A 10117-nucleotide genomic window follows, 5' to 3' on the forward strand; every position below is an offset into this window, starting at 1 on the left:
TTCTTGATTCTTGATTCTTGATTCTTGATTCTTGATTCTTGATTCTTGATTCTTGATTCTTGATTCTTGATTCTTGATTCTTGATTCTTGATTCTTGATTCTTGATTCTTGATTCTTGATTCTTGATTCTTGATTCTTGATTCTTGATTCTTGATTCTTGATTCTTGATTCTTGATTCTTGATTCTTGATTCTTGATTCTTGATTCTTGATTCTTGATTCTTGATTCTTGATTCTTGATTCTTGATTCTTGATTCTTGATTCTTGATTCTTGATTCTTGATTCTTGATTCTTGATTCTTGATTCTTGATTCTTGATTCTTGATTCTTGATTCTTTATTCTTGATTCTTGATTCTTGATTCTTGATTCTTGATTCTTGATTCTTGATTCTTGATTCTTGATTCTTTATTCTTGATTCTTGATTCTTTATTCTTTATTCGCTAACCAACCACTCCATAGTTGGTACAGCATATCGTATAGGGTGGGTGTACCAATTGTCGCCATACATAAGAACAGCTATTTTTTTAAAAAATAAGTAAAAGGCATGTGGGTGGCGTTTACATATCAAACGAAAGTTTTTATTTCCTGCTCCTTAGAACAGCTGTGAAAACCACAATAAAATTGGTTATAATCCTCAAAATTGATTAATCCATAATAGGAACCCATGCACCAGTTGTGGCACTATTCTTAATTTTGGTTCCTTATTTGGCAAATCCAATTTTTTTCTTATGGGATTGGCCAAATAGGGACCTCTAGTGCAACAACTGGTGCAAGAACAATCAAAAATTAAGCAATATCAATTTTTACAATTATGCTTTGCTTGTTTTGGAGGAAATCAAAAGTGTTATCGTATCATATGAATATGCTTTATCGATATGAACTTGGTTTACGGTGCTTTGATTGGGCATTTGGCATATAAAGCACTAGTGCGACAACTGGTGCTATAGCCACAACTGGTACACCTAGCCTAGTTCATTTTAACCCATCAATTTCAGCCTTCTGATACTTTCAGCCTTTTGAGACATTCAGCCTTTAGGAATTTCAGCCTTTTGAGTTCAGCCTTATGTGTTTGAGCCTTTCGTAGGGCACCCAAGAAATCCACACATTTTTATTAGCAAAAATCTATTAATTTAACTTATCTACATCAACATTTGAAAAGGACGAGGTAGCCAATATTTATTCATTCCAATTCTTCGTCTACATATATAACTATTTTTCAAATTCTGAAGAATATTTTGAGAGGAATGCCAGACATTAACCCAGTGAAAATGGTTCTCGATAGCGAACCGAATTTGAAAATAATAATGTTTCCATGTGACTTTCATATATTTCTTTGGTCAATCATTCAACTATGTATCCATCATTTAAAAGTTTTTTCTACATCCATATCCCTATCAACGTATGGCCGCAGCGGTTAACTTGGAGGTACAGGGAGTGGAAGTTCCTGGACGGGTTCGGAGAGCGCGCGCGATTAGAAATCAATTGATAAGTATCACCATCAATCGACAACTGGCTCTGACCAAACCGATATAAAATATGTGTCAAACAGGTACTTCTTTAAGCCGAGTCTACTGTCTACTGTCTCGTGCATCTCCTGCCCCCGCCGTCCCAGCTCCAGCCACACTCTCCATTTCGTTGGCGGCAAGATCCATGCAAGCTGTGCCGACCCTCGGCGGTCAGCCGAGTCGAGCCTGAGAGGACATAAAGCACTTGCCATTTCACCGCCAACAGATGGCGGATTTAGTCAATCACAGACACACGCAGGGATGGAGGCATGCGAGGTGCGGCAGAAAAAAAAACTAAAAAGAGAAAAGAAAACCTGACGGATTGGATCTTCTTCGACGGGTACGGCGAACAGAAAAACTTATGAATCGCAATGAAAATCGATGGAAAAACAAGTTCATCTCTTTCCAGGCAAACAAGTCGCGCATCGACCACTGCCAACCGATGCGACGAACGATTGCAACAACCAACAACGGTTGCAAGGCAATGTGTCTCTGTGGCGATGACGACGACGACGACAACGACGACCGGTTGGTGGAGGTGGTGCTGGTGGTGCTGGAAAAGACCAACCGGTGAAGGACCAGTCACATTTTTCCCGACCTTCCCACCTCACAAAGTTTTGTCGCTGCCTAGCGAACGCTTTTGGACTTCTTTGTGCGTTTGCGCGTAATGGGTCTGCAAGAATCAAAGCGCGCGATTTCAATGAAAGTGAGATTTTGCAACAAATGGCAGATGTTGCGATGAGTCTTTTCCAATAATTTGGAAAATGTGTTTAAGTGTTGTTTACCTAAGAAATATCGGAATTGATGACAATTTTTTATGATGTGTGAACTTTGACACCAAGTTCCTTTTTTGTTTACAAAAATTGATGCTAACGCTGATCACAGACCGACTAAATGAATCATTGATTAAATCAAATACTAACGATTTTGTGAACAAAGATTAATTTGTTTACAAATCCACTTAAGCTGTTAAAAAAAAACGTTTTTGAAATGAAACATCTATCAGTCCTACTCAAGTTAAAGCGTTCCACTTGGGAAAAAATCGAGGCACTCTTAAACCCGTATTTTTAGTACTCAGCTATGTATTTGCCTATATCCAATATTTCCTATCTATGTTGTTTGTTGGTTTGGTTCAGTTTTATGTTCAATTACTTCCTGGTCTAAAATCCCACTATCATAAATAATTCTCCCAGTAATTTTCTCCTCTTCACCGTGAAAGACTTCAAGATTTGGGTGTATCTCCTCCGGCATCAATGTATGCATCCGATATCTTCTTAGAATCTCCAAAGAACGATCTTCATTAGCCGGTTGATTGAATTCTTTAATAAGTGCACTCGGCGCACATTTCATCCTTCTGCTCGAAGCAAAGCAATGTATAGTGCAATGTGTTACCCAAAAAAACTCGACATGTTAAACTTACATCATTGCACGCATCTCACGGTTCTCCTTGATATAGCGCTGCATCGTTTCAAATAAGTTGATGCACCTGGTTTCGTAGATGCGGTTTTTGTGCTCCATTTCACTGATAACTTGCTCCTGTCTGAAACACCGTCGCTGTCTTTCTGCTAAAACGTCCAGAAGAATGTTCCGCGTTCTGCTTGATTCACCGCTAGACTATAGAAGAGTGAATCAGCAATTTAACATAGAGATTGTACTCATAATAAAAGTATCTACATTGCTGCATCCTTCGCCATTTAGGAACACTTCAGATCGTGCTATGAACGCCTGTTTGCTTTTTTCGATACTGTCCAATAACTTTGTACGAATTTGAAGGAGTATTTCATCCTGATTTTTACCGCTAGCTAATTTCTCATATTCTTCTAGTTGATCAACCATCTCCGATCGAGGGGCGTTCATTTCTGAAAACTGAATCGAACGTTGTTCTGTTGATGTTTCTTGCGACTAAAATTATATTTCAAAATTATTAGAGAGCTCAAGCATTTCTCTATTTATTAGCCTTTTTTATCGATACATACCTTGTCGACAAATTGACCCTGGACAGCTAGTTCCGCTTCCAGTTCAACAATACGATCTTGTTTAACCTTGCCGTTCGCTTCATAATGATCGCACTTCTTTTGAAGGTGTCTCAAGTTTTCCCATACTGCTTTCAACTGGATGTCTTTTGTGACTATCTGATCTTTCCGTGGAGCGGTGCCTTTTGGTCGTTGACCTTCACAAGGGGGACATCCTTCCTGCATGATCGGATTCATTTAAATCCGGATTTATTCGTGCAAGTTTTTTTGTTTGCCCTATATATTTTTTGACTTATCTGTTTTATGGAATGTCTGATCCATCAGGATCAAAAGCAATTCTTCACAGTTATATCGTTAGTCTTTTTTAGACAAAGGAAATTATGATAACATGTCATGGCAGATTAAGCAATGAAACTTAAAAAAAATATCAAGGAACACTGTGATCCAAGTTAAAAAAAACTCATCAAAAAATCAGGAAAAGAATAAATTTAGATAGAAGTTACTTAAGATTTGATGCCCACGCAGCGTCTACCTAAAATACGCAGGTAAAAAATACGCATTAGGAAAAACCGGTAACGCAGCGTCACCGCGCTGATGTACACCTGCGTGGAAGATTCATGTTGACCTGATGTTGACCTTGATTTAGGTACTCCAACCGTGGATCAGCGTAAACATTTTTCATGCTTTGAAAATTCTCCAACAGTTTCCTCCAGAAGTTCCGCCAGGCATTCCTCCGGAAGTTCCAACACATATCACTCTGGAAGTTTTGCCTGGAATTCCTTGGCAAGTTCCGACAGGAATTCATCCCCAATTTCCGAACGGAAATTTCTACAGAAGTTTCGACAGGAATTCCTCCGAAAGTTCGTCCAGGAATTCCTTCGGGAGTTCCACCACGAAACTCTCCGCAAGTTCCGTCATGAATTTCTCTGCAAGTTCCTCTAGGAATTTCCCCGGAACTTCGGCCAGGAATTCTTCTGGAAGTTTTGCCAGATATCCCTCCGCAAGTTCGTCCAGGAACTCCTCAAGAAGTTCCACCAGGAATTCCTCCAGAGGATCCTCCAGGAATTTCTACGCAAGTTCCGCCAAGAATTCCTCCGGAAGTTCTGCCAGGAATTCCTTGGCAAGTACCGTCAGTAATTTCTCCACAAGTTCCACCAGGAATTCTTCAGTAAGCTCCGCCAGGAACTTCACCTGAAGTTCCGCCAAGAATTCCTCTGCAAGTTCCGCCAGGAATTCCTAAGTAATTTTCGCCAGGAATTCCTCAGTAATTTTCACGAGGAATTCTTCCGGAAGTTCATCAAAAAATCCTCTGAAGTTCCTCCAGAAATTTCTCCGCAAGTTCCGCCAGCACTTCCTCCGGAAGTTCTGCCAGAAATTCCTCGGCAAGCTCCGACAGTAGTTTATCCGCAAGTTCCGCCGGGAATTTCACCGCAAGTTCCATCAAGAATTCCTTCGCATTCCTCCTCAATTACTCCGCAAGTTCCTCCAGCAACTCCTCCGGGAGTTCCTCCAGGAATCCATCTGCAAATTCCGCCAGTAATTTCTCTAAAAAATCCACCAGTAATTTCTCCAGGTTTCTCGTCCAGGTTCTTCCGAAAGTTCCATAATAAATCCCTCTGGAAATTCCGCCAAGAATGCCTCCGCAAGCTCCACAAGGAATTATTCCGCAAATGCCTCCAGGATTTCTTCCGCAAGTTCCACCAGGAATTCCTCCACAAGTTCCGCCAGGAATTCCTCCACAAGTCCCTCCAGGAATTCCTCCGAAAGTTCCGCCAGGAATCCTTCAGAAGCTTGCCAAGAAATCCCCCGCAAGTTCCTCCAGAAATTTCTCCACAAGTTCCGCCAGGATTTCCTCCGGGAGTCTCGCAAGAAATTCCTCCGCAATATCCGCCAGTAATTTCTCCGCAAGTTCCGCTAGGAATTCCTTAGTACCGCCATCAGAGAATGAGAATGGGTTATTGCTCTCACAGACACCCTGGAGGTCGGATAGCAAAATCGTTCGAAAAGGTCTCTTATATTTTAGCCTTTTTGCCCACAGATACATACAATCTAATCTACAAACATTCTAAGTAGTTGAAACAGAGACCCATTCTCACCCCCATTTTACCCATTGTCACCCCCGACGGCGTTCCGCCATGAATTTTTCCGCAAGCTCCACCAGAATTTCCTCCGGAACTTCGACAGGAATTTCTGCAGAAGCTTCGTCAGGAACTCCTCCAGAAGTTCCATCAGGAATTGCTCCGGAAGCTCCACCAGAAATTTCTCCGAGAATTCCGCCAGGAGTTCTTCCGGAAGTTTCGCCAGGAATTCCACCGAAAGTTGGTCCAGGAAATCCTCTGGAAGTTCCACTTGGAATCCCTCAAGAAGTATTGCCAAAATTTCCTCCACATTCCTCCACAATTCCTCCAGCAATTCCTCCGGAAGTTCCTCCCGAAGTTCCTCCAGGAATGCTTCCACAAGTTTTGCCAGTAACCTTTTCAAAAACTCCTTCGCAAGTTTCGCCAGGAATTTCTACGGAACTTCCGTCAGGAATTCTTCTGGAAGTTGTGCACAAAACTACTCCTAAAGTTCGTCCGGGAATTCCTCCACAGTAATTTCTCCTCCAAAAGCTGGTCCAGGAATACCTCCGGAAGTTCCAACACAAATCCCTCTAAAAATTCCGCCAGGAATGCCTCAGCAAGCTCAGCCAGGAATTCCTCCGGAAGTTCCACCAGGAATTCTTTTGCAAGTCCCTCCAGGAAATCCTTCGCAAGTTCCACCAGGAATTCGCTTTCTTCGCAAGTTCCGCCAAGAATTTCTACATAAATTCTTCAGGATGTTTCGCCAGGAACTCCTTCGAAAGTTTGTCCAGGAACTCTATCGGAGGTTCTGCCAGGAATTATTTCGGAAGTTCTACCAGGAATTCCCCGCAAGTTCCACCAAGAATTCATCCACAAGTTCCGCCTGGAATGCTTCCGCAAGTGCCTCCAGGAGTTCCTCCGTAAGCTCCTCCGGGAATTCTTCCGAAAGTTCGGCCAGGAATTCCTCCGCAAATTCCGCCAGAATCCCTCCACAAGTTTCGCTGGGAATTCCTCGGCAAGTTCCGCCAGGAGCTCCTCGGCAAGTTCCGCCAGGAATTCTTCCGCAAGTACCTACAGGAATTCCTCAGTAACCTCCGCCCGGATTTCTTCCGAAAGTCCCTCCAGGAATTCTTCCGCAAGTTCGACCAGGAATTTCTGCGCAAGTTCCGCCAGGGATTCCTCCGCAAGTTCCGGCAGGAGTTCCTCAGTAAGCTCCACCTGGTATTCTTTCGCAAGTACCACCAGAAATTGCTCCGGATTTCCACCAGGAATTTTTGCAGAAATTCCATTAGAAATTTCTTCAGAAGTTCCGTTAGGTACTGCTCACGAAGCTTCACCAGAAATTTCCGGAAGTTTCGCCAGGAACTCCTCCGAAAGTTCGTCCTGGAATTCCCCTGGAAGTTCCACCTTAAATCCCTCTAGAAATTCCACCAGGAATCCCTCTGGAAGTTCCGCCAGGAACTCTTCCGCAACTTTCGCCAAGAATTTTCCGCATCCCTCCGCAATTCCTCTGCAAGTTCCTCCAGGAGTTCCTCTCCAAGTTTCACCAGTGATTTCTCCAAAAAATCATCCAGGAATCCCTCTGGAATTTCCTCCAACAATTTATCCGCAAGTTTCGCCTGGAATTCCTCCACAAGTTCCGCCAAGAATTGCTCCGGAGGTTCCGCCAAAAATTCCTGCCAGGAATTCCTCTTTAAATATCCACGGAACTTCCGCCAGTATTCTTCTGGAAGTTTTTTCAGAAATTCCTCTGAAAGTTCGTCCAGGAATTCCTCTGGAAGTTGAACCAGGAATTCCTCGAAAGTTCATCCAGGAATTCTTCCGAAAGTAACTCCAGGAATTCCTCCGAAAGTAACTCCAGCAATTCCTCCAAAAGTTTCACTAGAATTTTCTCCGCAAGTTTGTTCAGAAATTCCTCCAGACGTTCCATTACAAATCCCTCAGGAAACTCCGCCAGGAATGCCTCCGCAAGGTCCACTAGAAATTTTTCCGCATGTCCTTCCAAGAATTCCTCAGTAAGTTCCGCCAGTAATTCTTCCGAAAGTTTCGCCAAGAATTCCTCCGCAAGTTCCTCCAGAAATTTCTTCGCAAGTTCCGCCAGGAATTCTTCCGAAAGCTCTGCCAGGAATTCCTCAGCAAGTACCGCCATTATTTTTTCCGCAAGTTCCTCCAGACATTCTTCCTCCAAGAATAAGTAAGGAATTCTTCAGGAAGTTCCGCCAGTAATAATTCCAAAAGTTCCGCCAGGAATTCGAAATTTCCTTCAAATTTCTCTTTTAGTTCTGCCATGACTCCTCCGCAATTTCCAACAGAAATTCCTCCGGAAGCTTTGTCAGGATTTCCACCTCAAGTTCCGCAAAGAATTCCTTCGCAAGTTCCACCAACAATTCCTCCGCAAGTTCGCCAAGTATTCCTCCGAAAGTTCCTCCAGGAATTTCTCCGCAGATTCCGCCAGGAATTGCTCTGCAAGTTCCTCCAGAAACTTCCACCAGAAACTCTGTTACCGGACGGTAACATTGCTGATTATTTCGATGTAGAACGGTAGAGTAACTTATACTGTAATCGATAGCCAACGATCAATTTGAAAACTGAGGGGGCTTGGGGGAGGGGGGTGGTTTTGGGCTAACCCATCAAATGCATTTATCATCGTTGGGGCCGGAGTAAATACACCTGACCAGATAACGCGCCGAGGAGGAGCAAAGCGGAATGAAAAAAAAGGAGCAAAAAAGTGCTTGGGGCTTGGGAAGATAAGTAGGAAGAAATTGGACACTCGAGTGAATAAGATGTGCGTGGAGCAAGTTTTGCCATCTTTCCGTCCAGGTTGTCCGTGTCGCCGATTTCGCCGGTAGCCCATCGATATTGTGACGACTATCGCCATATTTCCGGCTACATCACTCAGTGAGCAGTTCATTCTGCCAGTAAAACGGCCTTCCTGAATTACAATCGGAGTGTCCACGCCCCCAAAAACCCGTTCCAGGCCACCATCGACGGTGAAATCGCCAAATCCTCCACCAATACCGCCACCTTTTCCACCGCGGCGTTAGCTCCACCTTACGCCTCACCCCGTCAGAGTGGTGCCGCTTTCAGAGAACCGATCAGTGTCGTCGTGAACCACCATCTTCTAGTTCGTGAAGCCAGAAACCCTTTCTGAGCTGTTCACGTCGGCGACTTCGCCGAATCATCGGAAATTATCACCATCCTTCGTTGCCAACTCTGTCGGTGGGGCCGTCAAAACAAAAAGCTTCGACGTCGCGGCTAACAGCCATCTTCTCGTCCGGAGCGTCCGACCACCAGAAACCCATTTGTGGTCGCCCTTTCGACTCAAAAAATATCGTTATTCATCCCGCTGGAACATCCGGCTTACCTAACGGCGGCTGGCCACAAAAAATCCCTCCAGCGCCTTTTCCGCAACCTCGCAATGGATTAACTCCAGCAACTATCCGTCCAGAGACCCATCCTACTCCTCCACATCCGAAACTCTCTCCTACTTACCACCCTGAGACCCGGTGGAAAAGAAGGTTATTGGTACCCAACCCGGCAGCGGCCGTTAGCTCAAAACCAGCTGCTTGGGGCGGGTCCCCTTCTGAGATCGAGCAGTTTCCCCCGGGGTCAAATAGTTTCAACTCCTCTGGAAGTTTTGCCAGGAATTCCTACGAAAGTTTGTCCAGGAATTCCTCTGAAAGGTCCACCAGCAACCCCTCTGAAAGTTCTTCCAGGAATTTCTTCACAAGTTCCGCCAGGAATTCCTCCGGAAATTCTGCCAGTAATTCCTCCGTAAGCTCCGTCAGTAATATTTGCACAAGTTTCGCCAGGAATTCTTCCGGAAGTTGCGCCAGGAACTCCTCCGAGTATTCCTATGAAAATTCCACCTGGAATTTCTCCGGAAGCTCCGCCATGAAATCCTCCGGAAGTTCCGCCAGGAATTTCACCTCCGGAAGGAAGAATTCTTGGCTAAACTTCCGGAGGAATTCCTGGCAGAGCTTCCGGAGGAGGAGGAAGAATTCCTGACGGAGCTTTCTGTGTGGCCTAATTCCGCCGAACGATGATTTGATCGCTTGTGTGCTGTCTTCTCGAGCGTGCAACTTCGGGGGAGCACGACGAGGAAAGAGGCAAAGTAATGGCCTGCTATTCACTAGTCAATGTTGGCAACCGAAATGTTATACGGATGATATTTACATGTCTGTCATCAATGCACGCTCAGAGTGGATTGCCAATTTCTATTAAATCTCAACCTCACATTCCCCTTCTCTCTCTTCATAAAAGGGAAAAAAACATTGACTTGCGATTTTCATAAAACAACTATTTACATCATTTTTTTCACGCATTTTTTTACATTACAGCCAAATTTAATTTTACAATTCAGTATCCAATATCAGTACTCAATTCCCATATTCAAAATCATCCTAATACAAATATTTCAGTCCTACGTTTGATACGATTTTCCAATCCATACGCAAGTGCATACACCCGATTCTGTTTTTACACGGATTTTTTTTACACGGCCGTGTAAAAAATCCCATACAAAATTTTTGCAAAGTTGCTCCATGATTCGTCGAGAAAGCATAAAACTTTTTTTATACG

At 43.8% G+C, this 10117-nt stretch overlaps 1 protein-coding gene across 1 annotated transcript; it reads right to left on the reverse strand.

Moving 5' to 3' along the window:
* Positions 1-2582: 2582 nt before the first annotated feature.
* LOC134211482 (uncharacterized) lies at positions 2583-3894 on the reverse strand. The gene is made up of 4 exons (XM_062688376.1): positions 3480-3894; positions 3178-3405; positions 2924-3117; positions 2583-2857 (listed from the first exon to the last, which is right to left on the reverse strand). The coding sequence occupies exons 1-4, from the start codon at positions 3711-3713 to the stop codon at positions 2614-2616; spliced, it is 900 nt and encodes a 299-aa protein (XP_062544360.1). The 5' UTR covers positions 3714-3894; the 3' UTR covers positions 2583-2613.
* Positions 3895-10117: the final 6223 nt, after the last annotated feature.

Source organism: Armigeres subalbatus, chromosome 1, assembly GCF_024139115.2.
Source record: "Armigeres subalbatus isolate Guangzhou_Male chromosome 1, GZ_Asu_2, whole genome shotgun sequence".
Taxonomy (NCBI): domain Eukaryota; kingdom Metazoa; phylum Arthropoda; class Insecta; order Diptera; family Culicidae; genus Armigeres; species Armigeres subalbatus.

Bases quoted from the DNA above. Each gene is read 5' to 3' on its own strand.
- LOC134211482 (XM_062688376.1), bottom strand. From the start codon at position 3,713: ATGAATCCGATCATGCAGGAAGGATGTCCCCCTTGTGAAGGTCAACGA. The intron at 3,406-3,479 runs GTATGTATCGAT...ATATAATTTTAG, and splicing joins AGGGTCAATTTGTCGACAAG to TCGCAAGAAACATCAACAGA. The intron at 3,118-3,177 runs GTAGATACTTTT...ACTCTTCTATAG, and splicing joins ATGGCGAAGGATGCAGCAAT to TCTAGCGGTGAATCAAGCAG.